The 22,673-nt window shown below is 51.3% G+C and overlaps 1 protein-coding gene across 1 annotated transcript in view; it reads right to left on the reverse strand.

The window, feature by feature from the left end:
* LOC127587187 (uncharacterized) overlaps positions 1–22,157 on the reverse strand; it is a 110,822-nt gene extending 88,665 nt beyond the window's left edge. Inside the window, exon 1 of the mRNA XM_052045380.1 lies at positions 21,986–22,157. Within this exon, the coding sequence (XP_051901340.1) occupies positions 21,986–22,157 (172 nt within the window). The remainder of the gene's footprint in view (positions 1–21,985) is intronic.
* Positions 22,158–22,673: the final 516 nt, after the last annotated feature.

The raw sequence follows: 22,673 nt of genomic DNA on the forward strand, positions 1-22,673 counted from the left end.
TCTGTGGGGATGGGAGGGCAGTGTTACACCTGTCCAACAGGTGTGTGTGAGGGATGGGTAAGTCAGTCCTACACCTGTCCGACAGGTGTGTGTGGGGATGGGAAGGCTGTGTTACACCTGTCCGACAGGTGTGGATGAGGACTGGGAAAAGCAGTGTTGCACCTGTCCAACAGGTGTGGGTGACGGATGGTGACGGTGATGTCAAACCAGTCCGACAGGTGTGGCTGAGGGATGGAGGAGGCAGTGTTACACCTGTCTGACAGGTGTGTGTGAGGGATGGAGGAGGCAGTGTTACACCTGTCTGACAGGTGTGTGTGAGGGATGGAGGAGGCAGTGTTACACCTGTCCGACAGGTGTGTGTGAGTGTGGATGGACTCTGTTAAACTCCATCAGAGCCCATCCTGTGCAATCCTCTGCTGAGGGGACAATCTACCAATTCCAGGCACTGTCTCCTCCACCTTCTCTGACCGGCTTCCAATGCAGCACATCCCTACTCAAATAGGGAGATCGACACTGCACTCCGGAGATGGTCTCACTGATGTCCGGTGTAACAGAGGCAGAACCTCTGTGCACTTGTATTGGACGCCCTCCCTACAACCTCGTCAAGTTCTGAGTTGGGGCCATGGATACAGTGAATGATCACAGACATTTCGCAGAGTAGTGTTAACCCAATTTTCAAATCCCACTTCCATCTTATGTAAATCACACAGTGCCACAGGTTAATTCAAACGCGTTTATTTAGCACTACGTCACTCGGGCGAAACCTCCTGTCTCTCAGGCAGAGTCCGCAGCCGCGTTCTCCGAGGTACAGTGGGCTCAGGGGGGGGGCGCAGACAGTAATTTATACAAACATTGTCACACACACTTCAATGAGTCAGGCGCCGGGGCTCTGGGTTGAGCAGGAAATGGACAAAGGGCTACTGCAGATGGACGAAGAGCAGCCTCACACCCCAGGTTCAGCTCATCGTTTTGCAATCAATCGAGACAAAGGCAGGTATCACCTTCATTGTTTGAGACAGCCTTCCCATTTCCCGTTAAGATTGACCATCATCTTCATAGTCAAACATAATGGGAATTAGAGGGCTATGGATAAGCCTGGTAATTCCTAGGGTAGGGACATGTTCGGCACAGATTTGTGGGCCGAACGGCCTGAATTGTGCTGTAATTGTTCTATGTTCTATGAATCCAATTAAGTTCCAGACACAGCAATTACCACACAGCACCCAGCCCAGGAAAGCAGCGGTGTGGCTGTTCTAGCCTGAAGGACACTTTTTAAATCAGTATTTCGAACAGCCATAATTCTCATCCGTCTTAAGCTATGAATACTGTCATAGTTTATTAATCCTACACTTCCTCAGTAGGAGAGTCTAAAACATAATTTTAAGGTGAGAGGGGAAAGGTTTAAAGGGGACCTGTGGGGCAGGTTTCTCACTCAGAGGGTGGTGAGTGTGTGGAACGAGCTGCCAGAGGAACTGGTTCATATGTAACATTTAAAAGACATTTGGACAGGTCCATTTTCGGGAATGGTTTGTAGGGAGACCGGCCAAAAGTGGGCAAGTGGGACTAGCTCAGTTGGACTGAAGGGCCTGTTTCAGTGCCATGTCTACTTGCTCAGTGCACCCATCAGCCCTTTGTGAAGCATGCCCTGGGTTCACCCAGACCCCTCCCATCTCAGAGTTCTGCAGCCTCCCAGCTGTTAGATAACAATCTCCTACCAAAAGGCACAATCTTGCGTTTTCCCAGATTTCCAGGTTTTTCCGATTCATTTCACCCATCTGAATCTCTGGGCAATTCACGTGTCTGTCCGAAGACGCCTTCAACGCTGCCTGCCTGGCAGTGCGTTCCAGGTATTCACTGCTCTCTGGGTGTGAGACGTCCCGCCTCACCCTAAATCTGTGTCCTCCTGTTGTATTCAGCTCTCCTGAGGGGGAAACGTTTCCTGCAGTCCACCTCGTCTCTACCCCTTAATTTTATACACCTCAATCATGTCCCTCTTCACCTCCTCCGCCCCAGGGAGAACAGACCCACCCCTCCGGTCTCTCCTCGTAACTGAAAGACTCCGTCCCAGGCACCATCCTGGGGAACCCCCTCTGTACCCTCTCCAGCACTGTCACCTCCTTCCCACAGTGTGGTGACCAGAACTGCACACACAACACCAACTGAGGTCTGACCAATGTTTTATAAAGTTGGGACATAACCTCCCTGCTCCTGTACTCACTGCCCTGACTAATGAAGGCCAGTGTCCCATATCAGTGGTAACCACGTTATCTCCCTGCGCTGCCACGTTCACGGATCATTGTACACCGAGGTCCCTCTGTTCCTCACTACTCCGTGGGAGTCCACCATTCATGCTGTGTGTCCTGGCCTCATTGGTTCTCCCAAACAGCATCACCACCCATTATCAGGATTAAACCCCGTCTGCCATTCCTCAGCCCATTTCACCTAAACATCGATATCACTGTGTGTCCTAAGACAACCCCATCAATAACCCCACCAATCTTCGCGTCATCTGCAAACTTACTGATCAAAGCTCCCACTTCCACATCCAAATCATTCACGTATATTACAAACAGCGAGGGTCCCAGCACCGACCCCTGTGGAACACCACTAGTCACGGACATCACCTTCTACCATCACCCTCTGTCTCCCATCGCCAGGCCACTATTGGATCCAATTTACCAACTTGCCCTGGATCCAAGGGGCCCTGACCTTTTGGATCAGTCTCCCATGGGAGACCTTATCAAAGACCTCACTGAAATCCATGTTAACCACATGTACTGCACTGCCCTCATTGGTACACTTTGTTCCCTCCTCAGAAAATTCAGTCAGATTGGTCAGACGGGATCCAAAGCCATGCTGGCTGTCTGTGATTAGTCCCTACCTCTCCAAGTGCTCAGCAATCCTGTGCCTCAGAATGTTTTCCAGTAACTACCAATGTTAGGCTCACAGCTCTGTAATTACCAGGCTTTTTCCTGCTGCTCTTCTTGGAAAGGATCTCGACCCGAAACGTCGATTGTTCATTTCCCTCCATTGATGCTGCCTGACCTGCTGAGTTCCTCCAGCACTTCTTGTGTATTGCTCCAGATTCCAGCATCTGCAGAATTTCTTGTGTCAAGGGATATCATTTGCCGTTCTTCACTGATCTGGTACTTCACAGGTCCAGTGAAGATTTAAAAATCTCATCCAAAGATGTACAGGTAGGTTAATTTGGGTTTAAAATGGGCGGCGCGGACTCGTTGGGCCGGAAGGGCCTGTTACCGCGCTGTAAATAAAACTTAAACTTAAAAAAAGAGCATCAGCAGTCTCTTCCCTTGCTTCCCATAGAAGCCTGGGAAAAGTCTCACCTGACCCTGGGGATTTGTCCACCTTTAAGGCATCAGCTACCTCCTCTTTACTCACGGAGACCTTCATCAGAACTTCCCCTTCCTCTCCGCGGAGTCCTCCAGCTACAAAGTCCGATTCCTTTGTGAACACCGATGGGGCCTATTTATTTGGAACCTCTCCTCTACCCCTGACTCCACGAACAGATTCCCCCTGTTGTCCACAATGGGCCCTCCCTGGTTATTCTTTTGCCCTCATAGGATGCCCTCGGATTTACCCTGGTCCTGTCCTCTGGTGATACTTCGTGACCCTTCTCTGCCTTCCTATGTTATTTTTCAATCACCTCTCTATACTGGTACCAGGCCTCCCTCGTCACCAGACCTCCGTAGCTGCCATACCCTGGGGTACTGTCCCAGGGATACCATCTCAGTGATGGTCCCAGCCTCGCCGTCCCGGAGTGAGTTAAAGGTCTGAGTTCGTCTCACTTACCTGTTGGACTCCTTGCATTAAAACAGATGGACTGCAGCGTGCACCCCGTGTCCAGTTACCCGCTTGCCCTGCCGACGGACTTGTTCGTTCTTTACTCCTCTCGGTATCTCTACATCCCCATCTGAACACTCGCCGACCCAGTTCAGACCTTCCCCAACAGCACCGGCAAACCTCCCCGCAAGGTCCCATTCTGGTTTCAGTGCAAACCCCCTCCCTTGTACAGGTCCCATCTTCCCCGGTAAGGGTCCCAATGATCCACTGCACCCCCCCCCCCCCACACACACTATCCCATCACCCAACCTATTCCTGTACTCACAAGCAGAAACAATGCAGGGATCCTGCTCGTTACGCAATGACCCAGCTCCCCAAAGAGATGGTGTAAGACCTCATCCCTTCTCCAACCCATGTCGTTGGCACCGACGTGTACCCTTCCCTCTCCCCTCCCACCACTGGCTGTTCACCCTCCCCCTCCAGAATGTCTTGCAGCCTCTCCGAGACATCTCTGACCCTGGCAATGGGAAAGGTTCAGAGGGACACGGGCTATATGCGGGCAAATGGGTCAGGCTGAGATGGTTGGCATGGACCAGTAGGGCCAAAGGGCCTGTTTCCCTGCTGTGTGACTCTGTGACTCCAGCACCGCGTTCCACCTCCCACTCACTCAGCCTGGCCTTATCCGTCCTGACATCCTTCTCCCTACTTCGTTATATATTGTCACCGAATCCTTAAAGGTGGAAGGAACGGTGTAGAGGAGATTTACCGGGATGCTGCCTGGTTTAGAGAGGATGCATTATGAGGAGAGACTAAGGGAGCCAGGGCTTTACTCATTGGAGAGAAGGAGGATGAGGGGAGACATGATAGAGGTGTACAAAATATTAAGAGGAATAGATAGAGTAGACAGCCAGCGCCTCTTTCCCAGGGCACCAATGCTCAATACAAGAGGGCATGGCTTTAAAGTAATGGGTGGGAAGTTCAAGGGAGATGTCAGAGGAAGGTTTTTTCCCCAGAGGGTGGTTGGGGTGTGGAATACGCTGCCTGGTGTGGTGGTGAGGCGGGTACATTGGTCAAATTCAAGAGGTTACTACATAGGCATAAGGAGGAATTTAAAATAGAGGGACATGTGGGAGGAAGGGGTTAGATAGTCTTAGGCGAAGTTTAAAGGTCAGTACGACATTGTGGGCTGAAGGGCCTGTATTGTGCTGTACTGCTCTATTATTCTATGGTTCTAATCTGGAAACAAGACCTTTGGGAACATCTGGGGCCCAGGCACCGACCCCCGTGCTAACCGCTGCTCCTCAGGCTTCCTACCTGAGGTCCACTCGCTCCCATCTTTCTCTTTCTGTCCAATAACCCATTCTCAACCCATGCAAGAACATCATCCAACAATTCCATTTGCAGCTAACCTAGTTAAACGAACTCCTGACTGCAACCTGATTGAAAACCTTCCAGATATCCTGGTATACCACATCCACTGGGGATCCCTAATCCACCCTCCTAAGCCCATCCTTGAAGAGCTCCAGCAGGTCAGTCAGACGTGATTTTCCTTTTGTCAATCCATGCTGACTCCACACAATCCGGTTACTCCTGTTGAGGCGTTCCATCATCCAACATTTTCCGGACACCAGTGTATCCCTCCCCGCATTCTCAATGAGGTCACACTTGCTACCCTCCAATCCACAGTGACAATTCCAGAATCCACGAAACTCCGGATGACGATGACAGGAGCACCTCCTTCGGAAGTCCGGCTCATGGATCATCAGGCCCTTGGGAGCCATCAGATTTCACTAAGTTTTCTTTAATCATTCACCGATGACACCACTGTTGGTGGCAGAATCTCAGACGGTGACGAGGAGGTGTACAGGAGTGAGATAGATTGGCTGGTTGAGTGGTGTCTCAACAACAACCTCGCACTCAACGTCAGCAAGACCAAGGAACTGACTGTGGACTTCAGGAAGGGGAAGTCAGGAGAACACACACCAGTCTTCACTGAGGGGTCAGCGGTGGAGAGGGTGAGCAGCTTCAAGTTCCTGGGCGTCAACATCTCAGAGGATCTATCCTGGGCCCAACACATTGATGCAATCATGAAGAAGGCACACCAGCGGTTCTACTTCGTTTGAGGAGATTCAGAACGTCACCAAAGATTCTTGCACATTTCTACAGATGTGCAGTGGAGAACATTCTGACTGGTTGCATCACCGCCTGGTACGGAGGCTCCAATGCGCAGGGTCACAAGAGGCCGCAGAGGGTTGTAGACTCAGCCCAGCTCCATCACGGGCACAACCCTCCCCGCCATCAAGGACATCTTCAAGAGGCGGTGCCTCAAGAAGGCGGCATCCATCGCTAAGGACCCTCACCACCCGGGACATGCCCTCTTCTCGTTACTACCATCGGGGAGGAGGTACAGGAGCCTGAAGACCCACACTCAACAATTCAGGAACAGCATCTTCCCCTCCGCCATTGGATCTCTGAACGGTCCGTGAACCCATGAACACTGCCTCGTTATTCCTCTTTTGCAGTATGTATTTCATAATTTATAGTAGTTGTATGTCTTACACTGTACTGCTGCCACAAGACAGCAAATTTCATGTCGAATAAGTCATTAGTCACATTACATTGAAACACACAGTGAAATGCATCTTTTGCGTAGAGTGTTCTGGGGGCAGCCCGCAAGTGTTGCCACGCTTCCAGCACCAACATAGCATGCCCGCAACTTCCTAACCCGTATGTCTTTGGAATGTGGGAGGAAACCGGAACACCCGGAGGAAACCCACGCAGACACACGGGGAGAACGTACAAACTCCTTACAGATAGCGGCCGGAATTGAACCCGGGTCGCTGGCGCTGTAATAGCGTCATGCTAACCACTACACTGCCGTGCCTCCCCTGAATGCATTAAATCAAAGGTCAGAAATTAATTCACCATCTTTGAACCAATTGCACCTCAGATGGGACTTGAATCCACAATCTCTGCCTCAGGAGACCAACACCTTATCCATTCGGCCACTGGGGCAGTTAATCTTATCATCTTGTACACCTCTATCAGGTCACCTCTCATCCTCCGTCGCACCAAAGGGAAAAGCCCAAGCTTGCTCAACCTATCCTCAGAAGACATGCTCTCCAATCCAGGCAGCATCCCAGTAAATCACCAGCGCCTCTACTTCCTCAGGAGGCTAAAGAAATTTGACATGTACCCTTTGACACTTTTATCGATACACCATAGAAAGTATTCTATCTGGATTTTAGATGTTTTAGGAAGGACAGGGAGGAAGGCAAGAGAGGTGGGGGAGTGGCACTGTTGATCAGAGACAGTGTCACGGCTGCGGAAAAGGTGGACGTTGTGGAGGGACAGTCTACGGAGTCTCTGTGGGTGGGGGTTAGAAACAGGAAGGGGTTGATAACGGTGCTGGGTGTTTTTTATAGGCCGCCCAATAGTGAGAGGGTTATTGAGGAGCAGATAGGGAGCAGAGCCTAGAAAGGTGTGAGAATAACAGAGCTGTTGTGATGGGGGATTTTAATTTCCCAAACTTTGATTGGCATCTCCAGACAGTGAGGGGTTTAGATGGGGTGGAGTTTGTTAAGGGTGTTCAGGAAGGATTCTTGACACAATATGTAGATATGCCTACAAGAGGAGAGACTGTGCTTGATTTGGTATTGGGAAATGAACCTGGTCAGGTGTCCGATCTCTCAGTGGGTGAACATTTTGGTGATAGTGATCATAATTCTATCTCCTTTACATTAACACTGGAGAGAGATAGGAACAGAGACTAGAAAGGCATTTACTTGGAGTAAAGGGAATTATGAGACTCTCAGGCAGGAAATTGGAAGATTAAATTGGGAACAGATGTTCTCTGGGAAAAGTACAGGAGGTATGTGGCAAATATTCAGGGGATATTTGTGTGGAGCTCTGCACAGACATGTTCCGATGAGACAGGGGAGTCACGAGAGGATACAGAAACCGTGGTGTACAAAGGCTGTAACAAATCTAGTCAAAAGGAAAAGAAAAGTTTACAAAAGGTACCGAGAGCATGGTAATGTTAGAGATCTGGAGGAGTACAAGGCTAATAGGAAGGAGCTTAAGAAGAAAATTAGGAGAGCCAGAAGGGGACATGACAAGGCCTTGGAGGGCAGGATTAATGAAAACCCCAAGGCGTTGTACAAGTATGTGAAGAGTAAGAGGATGAGATGTGACAGGATAGGGCCTATCAAGTGCAGCAGTGGGAAAGTGTGTCTGGATCCGGAAGAAATAGCGGAGGTACTTAATGAATACTTTACGTCAGTATTCACCACGGAAGAGATCTGGGGGATTGTAGTGGGGACTTGCAGCAGGTTGAAAAGCTTGAGCATGTAGATATTAGAAAAGAGGTGGTGCTGAAACTTTTGGAAAGCATCAAGTTAGATAAGTCGCCGGGACCGGATGAGATGTACCCCAGGCTGCTGTGGGAGGCGAGGGAAGAGATTGCAGAGCCTCTGACGATGATCTTTGCATCGTCCATGGAGACGGGAGAGGTTCCGGAAGATTGGAGAGTTGCGGATGTTGTTCCCTTATTCGAGAAGGGGAGTAGGGATAGCCCAGGAAATTATAGACCAGTGAGTCTTACTTTAGTGGTTGGTAAGCTAGTGGAGAAGATCCTGAGAGGCAGGTTTTATGAACATTTGGAGAGGTATAATATGATTAGGAATAGTCAGCATGGCTTTGTCAAGGGCAGGTCCTGCCTTACGAGCCTGATTGAATTTTTTGAGGATGTGACTAAGCACATCGATGAAGGGAGAGCAGTAGATGTAGTGTATATGGATTTCAGCAAGATGTTTGATAAGGTATCCCATGCGAGGCTTATGGAGAAGGTGAGGAGACATGGGATCCAAGGGGACATTGCTTTGTGGATCCAGAACTGACTGGCCCACAGAAGGCAAAGAGTAGTTGTTGAAGGGTCGTATTCTGCGTGGAGGTCGGTGACCAGTGGTGTACCTCATGGATCTGTACTGGGACCCTTACTCTTTGTGATTTTTATAATGACCTGGATGAGGAAGTGGAGGGATGGGTTAGTAAGTTTGTGGATGACACGAAGGTTGGGGGTGTTGTGGATAGTTTGGAGGGCTGTCAGAGGTTACAGTGGGATATAGATAGGATGCAAAGTTGGGCTGAGAAGTGGCAGATGCAGTTCAACCCAGATAAGTGTGAAGTGGTTCATTTTGGTAGGTCAAATATGATGGCAGAATATAGTCTTAATGGTAGGACTCTTAGCAGTGTGGAGGATCAGAGGGATCTTGGGATCCGAGTCCATAGGACGCTCAAAGCGGCTGCACAGGTTGACTCTGTGGTTAAGAAGGCATATGGTGTATTGTCCTTCATCAATCGGGGAATTGAATTCAGGAGCCGAGAGGTATTGTTGCAGCTATATAGGTCCCTGGTCAGACCCAACTTGGAGTACTGTGCTCAGTTCTGGTCACCTCACTACAGAAAGGATGTGGAAGCCATAGAGAGGGTGCAGAGGAGATTTACAAGGATGCTGCCTGGAATGCGGAGCATGCCTTATGAAAGCAGGTTGAGGGAACTTGGCCTTTTCTCCTTAGAGCGACGGAGGGACCTGATAGAGGCGTATAAGATGACGAGAGGTATTGATAGGGTAAATAGTCAAGAGGCTTTTCCCCAGGGCTTAACTGGTGGCCACAAGAGGACATAGGTTTAAGGTGCTGGGGAGTAGATATAGAGGAGATATCAGGGGTAAGTTTTTTACTCAGAGAGTGGTGAGTGCATGGAATGGGCTGCCGGCAACGGTGGTGGAGGCAGATACGATGGGGTCTTTCAAGAGACTGTTAGATAGGTACATGGAGCTGAGTAAAATAGAGGGCTATGGGTAAGCCTAGTAATTTCTAGGGTAGGGACATGTTCAGCACAGCTTTGTGGGCTGAAGGGCCTGAATTGTGCTGTAGGTTTTCTATGTTCTATGTTCTATGGATGCATCACAGATTGATACAGTAACTACTCTGCCCAGGAACGCAAGAAACTGCAGAGTTGTGGACACAGCCCAGCGTGTCACAGAAACCAGCTTCATGGACCTCCATGGACTGTCTATACCTCCTGCTGCCTTGGTGAAGCAGCCAGCATAATCAAAGACCCCACCCACCCGGGTCATTCTCTCTTCTCTCCTCTCCCATCAGGCAGAAGATACAGGAGGCTGAGGGCACGTACCACCAGGCTCAAGGACAGCTTCTACCCCACTGTGATAAGACTATTGAACGGTGAGATGGACTCTTGACCTCACGATCTACCTTGTTATGACTTTGCACCTTATTGTCTACTTGCACCACACCTCCCTGTAGCTGTGACACTTTACTCTGTATTCTGTTATTCTTTTTACCCTGTACTACCTCAGTGCACTGTGTAATGAATTGATCTGTACGATCGGTATGCAAGACAAGTTTTTCACTGTACCTCGGCACGAGTGACAATAATAAGCCTATTCCAATACCAATACCAATAAATCTCCTCTACACCCTCTCTAAAGCTTCCACATCCTTCCTATAGTGAAGTGAGCAGAACTGAACACAATACTCCAAGTGTGGTCTGACCAGGGCTGAATTTAAGTTCCTGTGTTGGGGTATCCGGTGGTGGGATGTTTGTGGTGGTGGGTCTGGGGTATCTGGGTCACAATGCTTCCTTTCCCTTCCTCCCCACAGTCACAGGGAGAAGTTACAACAGGGACGGGGGCCATCGTTCCCTCCGTTCATTCTAACCCTGCCCCGCCCTGCTCATCCCTCCAAATTCCCCACCCAGCTCCCCGTCGAATGCCACCACTGATCTCCTGCACCAGCCAAGCACCCCAGACGCAGCCTCTCGCTGCGGAGAAAGCTTCCCCCATCTTTACAGTGTGCGGTTCAGGTCGCCCCGTTACAGGGAGGACGTGGAGGCGTTGGAGAGGGCATTGCCTGGATTAGAGGGCACGAGCTATCAGGAGAGGTCAGACAGACTGGGGTTGTTTTCTCTGGAGAGTCGGAGGCTGAGGGGAGACCTGATGGAGATTTATAAGATTATGAGAGGCACCGACAGAGTAGACAGCCGGTATAGTTCACCCCCAGGGTCAAAATGTCAAATACTAGAGGGCGCAGGTTTAAGGTGGAAGGGGGACACGTTTTTGTTGTACACACAGGGAGTGATAGGTGGGAGTGGGCTGTGGGGGGGGGGGGGTGGTGTTGGAAGGAAGAGGCATTCAGACAGGCCCGTGAATGGCAGGGAATGCAGAGGGCACAGACCATGTGCAGGCAGGTGGGATTAGTTTAAATCAGCAGCATGGTCAGCACAGACAGTGTGGGCCGAAGGGCCTGTTCTTTTCGGTGTTCTGCCTCTACATCAGGGTGACTGCTCCACAGCAGCCGTTCCGAGCTCCCCTTCCCAGTCCTGCACTGAGCTGCTGGTCCCTGGCCTCCCCCCACCGCCGGGGAGGGGCCGAGGGCAGACTGGACGGTCCGACACCCGGTGTCCCGCCTGGTTCGAACACTGAACGTCGGGTGAACCCACTCCCTGCGTTCCCTCCCGTCCGCCCACTCCTCACCCACCCCTCCCATCTACACATCATCCCCTCCCCACCTCCCGTCCCGCGGAGACTCCCCTCCCCGCCTCCCGTCCCGCGGGCAGCCCAGTCCCATGGACAGCCCCCTCCCGTATTGGGAAATGGAGGAGACTGTATGTGATTATTTTGAATTGGTTTTCATGGTAAAAGAACCGTCCCAATAATAACAGATAATCAAGGCGAGATTCAGAGAGAGGATCTATCGATCCAGAAGAGGGGAACCGGCAGCGATAAGTCTCCTGGACCCATTGACCTGCACCCTGGGGTATTTTATTTTTCATTACAGCAGAGGAGGAGGCCACTCAGCTCGTCGAGTCTGTGCCAGCTCTCAGGACAATCCCATCCTCCAGTAACGTGGTTTTACAAAAAGTAAAGTTCATTTTTGCAATTTTGTTGTTCTCCGGGGACGTAACAAAGTGGGTGGAGACGGGGTGACCAGTAGATGTGGTGTATTTGGATCTCCAGAAGGCATTTGATAAGGTGCCGCGTAAAAGGCAGGTGAACTAGGGATAGGGGAGCAGCTGACTAACCGGATAGAGAGTCAGGACAAAGGGCTCACTTTTGGATTGGCAACCAGTAACCTGTGGTGAATCACAAGTGATTCGGGTTGTGCCGGTCGGTTCAAGAACTGAACGGTTGAAGGGAAGTCACTGTTCCTGAACCTGGTGGTGTGGGGACTTCTGTACCTCCTGCCTGATGGAAACGGCGAGGAGATGGCTTTCTCAGAAGGTTAAGGAGGCTCAGCATGTCATTCTCACAAACTTCTACAGATGTGCTGTTGGAAGTGTCATAGAACAGAGTCATAGAACAGTACAGCACAATACAGGCCCTTTGGCCTCGCCTAAGACTATCTAACCCCTTCCTCCCACATACCCCTCTATTGTAAATTCCTCCATATGCTTATCTCGCAATCTTTTGAATTTGACCAACGTATCAGCCTCCACCACCACCCCAGGCAGCGCATTCCATGCCCCAACCACTCTCTGGGTGAAAAACCTCCCTCTGACGTCTCCCTTGAATTTCCCACCCATTACTTTAAAGCCATGCCCTCTTGTATTGAGCAGTGGTGCCCTGGGAAAGAGGCGCTGGCTGTCCACTCTATCTATTCCTCTTAATATTTTGTACACCTCTATCATGTCTCCCCTCATCCTCCTCCTCTCCAATGAGTAAAGCCCTAGCTCCCTTAGTCTCTCCTCATAATCCATACTCTCTAATCCAGGCAGCATCCTGGTAAATCTCCTCTGCACCCTTTCCAACACTTCCACACCCTTCCTATAATGAGGTGACCAGAACTGGACACAGTACTCCAAGTCAACAGTCAGTCAACAGTACAGCACAGGAACAGGCCCTTCGGCCCGCAAAGTCTGTGCTGACTAGGACTCCAATTTGAACTAGGAGTGCTCTCTCTCTCTCCATTCCCTGTGTCTGTCCAAATCTCCCTAAGTGTGGCTACCGTATCTGCCTCCACCCCCACGCCCAGCAGCACATTCTCTGTGTAAAAAAACTTGCCCCGCACGTCTCCTTTGAACTTTCCCCCTCTCACCTTGAGTGCACACCCGCTGGTATTTGAGATTTCTACCCGATCTATACCTCTCCACATTTTAAATATTTCTAACAAGTCGTCCCTCAGCCTCCGCCGCTCCGGAGAAAACAAGCCAAGTTTGTCCAACTCTTTCCCTGTAGCGAGTGCCCTCTAATCCAGGCGGCATCCTGGTGAACCTCCTCTGCAGCCTTCCACATCCTTTCTGTAATGGGGGAGACCAGAACAGCACACAATACTCCAGGTGCGGCCTGACCAGAGTTTTATACAGCTGCACTGTGACTTCCCGACTCCTGTACTCAATGCCCCGACTTGGCTGACTTCTGTTATCAAGTTTTTAAAAAATTGATGTGTTTATTAGAACATACAAGATTCTGATGGGGCTATAAAAAGGTCAATGTAAATTGGTTTATTATTGTCACATGTACCGAGGTCCAGTGAAAAACCCCGCCCTGCAAGCCGTCCCCACAGACCACCCCACCAGAACAGCGTACCCAGATAGCACAAGGGAAAAGCATCAACAGAATGCAGAACAAAGTGCCACAGCCACAAAGTGCAGCGCAGGCAGACAGCAAGGAGCAAGGGCCACGACGAGGCACGGCAGTGTAGCGGTCAGCCCAACGCCCCACAGCACCAGCAACCCAGGTTCAACTCCGGCCACCGTCTGCAAGGAGCTCGCACAGTCTCCCCGTGACTGCGTGGGTTCCCTCCAGGTGCCCCGGCTTCCTCCCACATTCCAAAGCCACATAGGTCAGGAAGTTGTGGGTGTGCTATGTTGGCGCCGGAAGCGTGGCGACACTTGCGGGCTGCCCCCCCAGAACACACCACAGAAAAGATGCATCTCAGTGTGTTTCGATGTACATGTGACTAATAAAGAGGTCAAGAGTCCATCCTGTTGTACCATTGTTCAATAATCTTACAACAGCGAGGCAGAAGCTGTCCCCGAGCCTGGCGGCACATGCCTCCAGGCCCCCCCATCCTCTGCCCGATGGGAGGGGGGAGAAGAGAGAACCCCCAGGGCGGGGAGGGGCCCCCGATCATGCCAGCCACCCTCCCGAGGCAGCGGGAAGTGTTGATGGAGTCTATCGCCCAGTGGGGGAACCTCAAACAAGGAAGGAAACAAACTATAGGATGAGGGGACCAGTTGTTTGAAACTACAATACGTAGAGGGAGGTGAATCCTTTATGTTCTACACCCTGGAGTGTTGTGGAGACTGGATCGCTGAGGCGATGTTTCTTCCCCCCCCCCCCCCCCCCGCCATTGAAAACCACCGTGGCTGATCCAACCTTGGCCACCACACTGCATCACAGTCTGGGACAGTAACTCGAATGTGCAGGAATGTAAGAAGCTGCAGAGAGTCGTGGACTCAGCCCCAATACATCACGGGCACATCCCTCCCCACCGTCGGTGGTATCTACAGGAGGCGCTGCCTCAAGAAGGCAACGTCCATCATTAAAGATCCCCACCATCCTGGTCATGCCGTCTTCTCGCAGCTCCCATTGGGCAGGAGGTACAGAAGCCTGAAGTCCCCACACCACCAGGTTCAGGAACAGCAACTTCCCTTCAACCATTCGGTTCTTGAACCGACCGGCACAACCCTAATCACTGCCTCAGTACAGCAACACTGGGACTGCTCTGCACTGCAATGGACTTTGTCCTAATTGTGTTCTCTCTTGATTAATTTTTGTATCATTCATGTTTTTCTTGTGAATGTTCTACATCTGATGCTCTGTTCCTGTGATGCTGCTGCAAGTAAGTTTTTCATTGCACCTGTGGACACATGGACTTGTGCATCTGACAATAAACTTGACCTGATAGTGGGGTTCCACAGGGATCAATGCTGGGGCCTCCACCATTTACAATCTGCATTGATGGTTAGCATGAAGAGTCTCGACCCGAAACGTCGACTCTCCGTCGATGCTGCCTGACCAGCTGAGTTCCTCCAGCGCTTTGAGTGTTGCCAGTGGAACGCTGGTTTTGATTGCAAGGGGTGTGATGCATAAAAGTAGGAATTCCTGATCCAACTGTACAGGGTGTCAGTGAGCCCACACCTGGGGCACTGTACAGTCTTGGCCTCCACGTACAAGGGAGGGCGCGCTGACATCGAAAGTGGTGCGGGTGAGGCTCACGTTTGAGGCTGTGGGAAGGGATGGGAGAGGGGACAGATGCTACGTTTGAGAATGTGGGAAGGGAGGGGAGAGGGGAAGGTGACAGACCCTCTGGGCAGACATTATGTTTGAGGTGGGGGAAGCAACTGGAGACGCAAAGGGTACTGTGGGGGGAGGTGAACAGTCGACGTTTGGGGTCGAGTCCCTTTACCAGGACTGATGAAGGATCTCGACACGAAATGTCGACTGTCGATTTGCTTCTGCAGATGCTGCCCGACCTGCTGAGTTCCTCCAACGTGTTGTGTGTGTTGCTTCAGATGGGTAAGTGTTGTGTCCAAGAGTCTGCCCCCAGAGGATGTCCCCTTCCCCTCCCTTCCCCCACCCACAAACATACCATCTGCCCCAGAAGATCTGTCCCCTTCCTCTAAACCCCCCCCCAGCCTCAAACATACCATCTGCCCCAGAGGGTCTCTTCCCCCACCCTCAAACACACCCTCTGCTCAGTCCCCTGTGGCCGAGGATTCCTGAGGTGAACCAGACCATTGTTAGATCTGACATTGTGTAATGAGTCTGGGTTAATTAACAATCTCACAGTAAGGGGTGAGTGATCAGAGCAGGCAACTGGAGCTTGGCGGTGAGAAACCAGTGCCCAAAATTTATATGAAGGCACTTTTCATGGTCTGGGGACAGATGATGGGCAGGAGGTTGTTCAAAGATCTCAGCAAAGGTACACTGCATTGATGAACAAAAGACTCTCCGAGAACTTGTAGAGGTGTATAAAACCATGAGGGGCATCGATAGGGTGAATGCATTTCCCCCAGGGCAGGGGAATTGAAACCTGGAGGGCATGGGTTTGTGAGAGGGGAAGATTTAAAGGGGACCTTTAGGGTAGTAATTCCTGATCCAACTGTACAGGATGTTGATGAGCCCACACCTGGGGCACTGTGCGGTCTTGGCCTCCATGTACAAGGGGGGGCGCGCTGACATCAAAGGCGGCACGGGGGAGGCTCACGGGCTCGATTCCCGGAAGGAAGGGGTTGACGGATGAAGCAAGGTTGGACCAGCGTTGGGTTTAGAAGAATGAGAGGTGAAACGTGCCTGTTTCTGAGAGGCGGGGTGGTTGACAGGGTGGACACTTGAGAGGGTGCTCCCCTAGTGGGGGTATGTAGAGCTAGGGCAGCAAAGGCAAAAGTATCAGATTCAGATGGGGAGGGGAGGAGGAATTTCTTCCCTCGGGAGGGTGGTGACCCTCCGGGGTTGTCTCCCCCCGAGTGGTGGAGGCAGCGTCACTGAATGTATTCAAGGTGGAGATTGACAAGACACTGAGACCACATGGGTCACGGAGAGAGAGTGGGGCGTGGTTGGATCAGCCATGATGGTTTTCATTGGGGCGGGGGGTGGGGGGGGGGGGGTGGGAAGAGACAGGCTCGAAGCTTTGCCTGTCCCTGCTTTTGTTCCCTGTTCCTGTCTGAGCATCGCTCTCACTGAGCTCGGAGGGAAGATTAGGCATAAACGAGGGGTGTCGAGGGCAGGCCAAGCACCACCCCCCAATCCAATCTTTGACCCATGGCCCCTGACCTGTTGGGAAGGGGCAGGACAGTGTTCTGGGGTACTGAGGCTACAGATGTGACAGAGATGGAGGTGAAGGGGGGAGGGGTTGCGTTTTTGGTTAGGGAAACATCACGGTGCTGCTTCAAGAGGATATTCCTGGGGGATTGTCCTGTGAGACCACGTGGGTGGAACTCAGAAATAAGAGGGGGGTGATCATTTTGATTGGATTGTACTATAGACCACCCCACCGCACCCCCCCCCCCCCCACCAATAGTCAGTGGGAATTAGAGGAGCAAATATGTAGAAAGACCACAGAAAACTGTAGGAATAATAGGGTTGTAATGTTGGGTGATTTGAACTTCCCTAATATCGACTGGGATTGCCACAGTTCTCAGGGATTGGATGGGACAGAATGTGTTAACTGTGTTTTCTCAAGCAGTATGTAGGTGACCCGACTAGAGAGGGGGCAACACATGACCTCTGATTGGGTCCTTTCAGGTGAGACAGAGATTCACCTGCACCTCCCTTAATATCATCTGCTGCATTCGGTGCTCCAAGTGCGGCCTCCTCTACATTGGTGAGACCAAACGCAGACTAGGTGACCGTTTCGCAGAACACCTGCACTCCGTCCGTAACCGCGATCTGCATCTACCCGTTGCCGGTCACTACATCTGCCCCTCCCACTCCATCACAGATATGTCAGTCCTCGGTCTCCTCCAGAATTCCAAGCGCAAACTGGAGGAACAGCACCTCATTTTCTGTCTTGGAACCTTGCAGCCTGAATATTGGATTCTCCCTCTTTAGGTAATCCCCCCCCCCCCCCACGCTCCTCTTCCCTTTCCTAGCCTCTTTCTTTCCACCATATTTTCCCCTTTCTCTCCCTACCTTTGACCTATCCCCCCGGTGGATCTGCTCTCCCCTCCCCCCCCCACACCTGCCCATCACCATCTCTTACCTGCATCTACCTATCACCACCCTGTGCCCACCCCACCTCCCCTCTTCTGTCCACCTATCACTGCTCTGCTTTTCCCTCCTATATATCGGGCTTCCCCTTTTCCTATCTTCAGTACTGAAGAAGGGTCCTGACCCGAAACGTTAACCGCCTGCTTTTCTCCGCGGATGCTGCCTGGCCTGCTGAGTTCCTCCAGCATCGTCGTGTTTTTCACCTCTGATTGGGAAGTGAGTCTAGGCAAGTGGTTGAAGTGTCCGTAGGGGAGCACGTTGGGACCAGTGACCATCATTGTATTAATTATAAGCTAGTTATGGAGAAAGGTAGGACTGGTCCACAGGGTAAAGTCTGAAACTGGGGCAAGGTTAATTGTGCTGGCATTGGACAGCAATTGCACAGGTTGATTGGGAGAGGCCAGTTGCAGGTGATGGGACATCTGGCAAGTGGGAGGCTTTTGAAAGTGAGATGGGGGGAGTTCAGGGCCAACTTGTTCCTGTTAGAGCGAAGGGCTGGGAGGACCAGGGAACCCTGGCTGATGGGGGATATCGGGACACTGATCAGGAAAACAGAGGCATGTGTCAGGAGGGGAAGGGGAAGAGTCAGGTACCAGAGAGTTACCCCTGTGGCTGTAGCCCTTGACAATAAGTACTCCTGCTGGAGTGCTGTTGGGGGAGACAGCCTACCTGGGGGAAGCAACAGTGGCAGTGTCTCTGGCACAGAGTCCAGCCCTGTGGCTCAGGTGGGTAGGGAAGGAGAGAGGAGGGCACTAGTGATGGGGGACTCTATAGTTAGGTGGGCAGACAAACTATTCTGTGGATGCAGGAAAGAAACTCGGAAGGTAATTTGCCTCCCAAGTGCCAGGGTCCGGGATGTTTCAGATCACGTCCAAGATATCCTGCAGAGGGAGGTAGAACAGCCAGAGGTCGTGGTGCATATTGGTACCAACGACATAGGGAGGGAAAGGAACGAGGTCCTGAAAAAAAGACTATAGGGAGTTAGTAAGGAATTTGAGAAACAGGACCTCAAAGGTAGTAACTTCAGGATTACTGCCTGTGCTAAGTGACAGTGGGTATAGGAACAGAATGAGGAGGAGGTTAAATGTGTGGCTGAGGGATTGGAGTAAGGAGCAGGGATTCAGTTTTCTGGATCATTGGGGCCTCTTTTGGGGCAGGTATGACCTGTACAAAGAGGACAGGTTGCACTTGAATCCCAGGGGGAGTTTAAACTAGAATTGTTGGGGGGTGGGATCGAAACTGGAGAAAAGCTTACAAAAGGTTCAGAGCACTAGGTAATGTTAGAGATCTGGAAGAATATAAGGCTAATAGGAAGGAGCTTAAGAAGGAGATTAGGAGAGCCAGAGGGGGACATGACAAGGCCTTGGAGGGCAGGATTAAGGAAAACCCCAAGGTGTTCTACAAGTATGTGAAGAGTAAGAGGATGAGATGCGAAAGGATAGGGCCTATCAAGGGCAGCAGTGGGAAAGTGTGTCTGGATCCGGAAGAAATAGCGGAGGTACTTAATGAATACTTTACGTCAGTATTCATCACGGAAAAAGATCTGGGACTTGCAGTGGGGACTTGCAGCAGGTTGAAAAGCTTGAGCATGTAGATATTAGGAAAGAGGAGCTGCTGAAACTTTTGGAAAGCATCAAGTTGGATAAGTCTCCGGGACCGGATGAGATGTACCCCAGGCTACTGTGGGAGGCGAGGGAAGAGATTGCGGAGCCTCTGACGATGATCTTTGCGTCGTCGATGGAGGCGGGAGAGGTTCCAGAAGATTGGAGGGTTGTGGATGTTGTGCCCTTATTCAAGAAAGGGAGTAGAGATAGCCCAGGAAATTATAGACCAGTGAGTCTTACTTCAGTGGTTGGTAAGCTGAAGGAGACGATCCTGAGAGGCAGGATTTATGAACATTTGGAGAGGTATAATATGATTAGGAATAGTCAGCATGGCTTTGTCAAGGGCAGGTCCTGTCTTACGAGCCTGATTGAATTTTTTGAGGATGTGACCGAACATATCGATGAAGGGAGAGCAGTAGATGTAGTGTATATGGATTTCAGCAAGGCATTTGATAAGGTACCCCTTATGGAGAAGGTGAGGAGACATGGGATCCAAGGGGACATTGCAGTGTGGATCCAGAACTGGCTGGCCCACAGAAGGCAAAGAGTGGTTGTTGAAGGGTTGTATTCTGCGTGGAGGTCGGTGACCAGTGGTGTACCTCAGGGATCTGTACTGGGACCCTTGCTCTTTGTGATTTTTATAAATGACCTGGATGAGGAAGTGGAGGGGTGGGTAGCAAGTTTGCGGATGACACAAAGGTTGGGGGTGTTGTGGATAGTTTGGAGGGCTGTCAGAGGTTACAGAGGGACATAGATAGGATGCAAAGTTGGGCTGAGAAGTGGCAGATGCAGTTCAACCCAGATAAGTGTGAAGTGGTTCATTTTGGTAGGTCAAATATGATGGCAGAATATAGTCTTAATGGTAGGCCTCTTGGCAGTGTGGAGGATCAGATGGATCTTGGGGTCCGAGTCCATAGGACGCTCAAAGCGGCTGTGCAGGTTGACTGTGGTTAAGGCGGCATACAATGTATTGTCCTTCATCAATCGGGGAATTGAATTTTGGAGCCGAGAGGTATTGTTGCAGATATATAGGACCCTGGTCAGACCCCACTTGGAGTACTGTGATCAGTTCTGGTCACCTCACTACAGGAAGGATGTGGAAGCCATAGAAAGGGTGCAGAGGAGATTTACAAGGATGCTGCCTGGATTGGGGAGCATGCCTTATGAAAGCAGGTTGAGGGAACTCGACCTTTTCTCCTTGAAGCGACAGAGGATGAGGGGGGACCTGATAGAGGTGTATAAGATGATGAGAGGTATTGATTGTGTGGATAGTCAGAGGCTTTTCCCCAGGGCTGAAATGGTGGCCACAAGAGGACACAGGTTTAAGGTGCTGGGGAGTAGGTACAGAGGGGATATCAGGGGTAAGTTTTTTACTCAGAGAGTGGTGGGTGTGTGGAATGGGCTGCCGGCAACGGTGGTGGAGGCGGATACAATAGGGTCTTTGGATAGGTACATGGAGCTGAGAAAAATAGAGGGCTGTGGGTAAGCCTAGTAATTCTAGTAAGGTAGGGACACATTCGGCACAGCTTTGTGGGCCAAAGGGCCTGAATTGTGCTGTAGATTTTCTATGTTTCTATGTGACAGGTACAGGCGGCTGGGATCAAGGGAATCCCTTGAGTATAAGGAATGTTGGGGTACACTTAAGGAAATCAGGAGGGCAAACAGAGGGCATGAGATATCCTTGGTAGATCAGGTAAAGGAGAACTCCAGGAGATTATTTAAGTAAGTTAAGAGCAAAAGGATAACTGGGGAGAAAATAGATCACTTTGAGGATTACTGTGGCTATCTTGAGCAACACACACAAAATGCTGGAGGAACTCAGCAGGTCAGGCAGCATCTAGTGTGGCCGTCTTGTGTGTGGAGCCGACCGAGAAAGGTGAGGTTTTAAATGAAAGCTTCTCGTCTGTATCTACTGTGGAGAAGGACGTGGAAGGGATGGAATTCAGGGAAGATGTCCTGAACTACCCCAACATTACCAAAGGTGTTTGCACTCTTGAGGTGCAGAAAGGTGGATGTCCCCAGGGGTCCTGACCGAGTGTATTCAAGGATGTTGTGGGAAGAAATTGCTGGGACCCTGGCAGAGACTCACCTCCCGGCCTCTGTCGCTTTCTCTAGCCCCTCCCTCCCCCACCTGCTCACCCAGACTCACCTATCGTTTGCCAGCTCCTGCCTCACCCCTTTGTACTGACCACCTCCCCTTTACACTCTCGGTCCCGATGCAGGGGTCTGACCTGAGATGTCGACCATCCCTCTGCTTCCACGGATGCTGCCTGACCCGCTGAGTTCTTCCAGGAGCTTTGTTCTTGTTGCTCCAGATCCCAGTGTCTGCCGTCTCTTCTGTCTTCAGAGATTCTTGTAACTTCCTCAGCCACGGGTGGGGTACTGGAAGACTGGAGGGTGGGCTAACGTCGTGTCAGTATTTAAGAAGGGCTGCAAGGACAGGCCAAGGAACCACAGGCCGGTGAGCTTAACATCAGTGGTGGGAAGGTCACTGGAGGGGATCCTGTGGGACACCTGCATTTGGACTGATCGGGGAGAGTCAATGTGGCTTTGTGCGTGGGAAACCATGTCCCCCCCCCCCCCCCCCCCCCCCATTTAATTTGAGTTGAAGAGGTGAGCAAGAGGATCGATCAGGGCAGGGTGGAAGATGTTATCTACACGGACTTTAGCAAGGCTTTTTGAGGTCCCACGCGGTAGGCTGGTCTGGGAGGTGAGATCACATGGGATCCAGGCCGAGCTGGCCAATTGGACACAACGTTGGCTCGGTGGAAGGTTGTTTTTCCAGATTGGAGGTGTGTGAGCGGTGGTGAGCCGCAGGGATTGGTGCTGGGTCCCCTGCTGTCACCTATATGAACGATCCGGATGAGAACGTCGGTGGTGTGCTTGGCGAGTTTGCGGATGACACCAAAACTGGTGGCGTGGTGGACAGCGAAGGAGGTTACAACAGGGTATAATCGGTCAACTGGGGCACGGGATGGCGGATGGAATTTAGCTTGGACAAGTGCGGAGTGTTCCATTTTGAAATTAAGCTGGGGGCAGGACTGACACAGTGGATAACAGGGCCTCGGGGAGCGCGGCAGAACAGGGAGACCTCGGGGTACAGGTACACAGTTCCCTAGCAGTGGTGCAAAGGGCATTTGGCATGCTTGCCTTCATGGGGTGGGACTGAATACAAGAGCTGGGGCATTACGTTGTAGTGGCGTAGGACGTTGGTGAGACCGCACAGGCAGTTGTGTGCAGTTCTGGGGACCACACAAGGATGTGATTAAGCTGGAGCGGGTGCAGAATGGGACGTCACCGGGACTGGAGGGCTTGGGTTATAAGGAGAGGCTGGACAGGCTGGGGCTGTAGTCCCTGGAGCAGGGGAGGCCCGCGGGGGTGACCTCACGGAGGTTTATAAAACCATGAGGGGCGTCGATCAGGTGGACGGTCACGGGGTAGGGGAGTCTAAAACTAGAGGGAGGTTCAAGGTGAGAGGAGAAAGATTTAAAGGGGATGGTGCGGGGCAACATTTCCACACAGAGGGTGGTGGG

This window comes from Pristis pectinata, chromosome 39 (genome assembly GCF_009764475.1).
Source record: "Pristis pectinata isolate sPriPec2 chromosome 39, sPriPec2.1.pri, whole genome shotgun sequence".
Lineage (NCBI taxonomy): Eukaryota > Metazoa > Chordata > Chondrichthyes > Rhinopristiformes > Pristidae > Pristis > Pristis pectinata.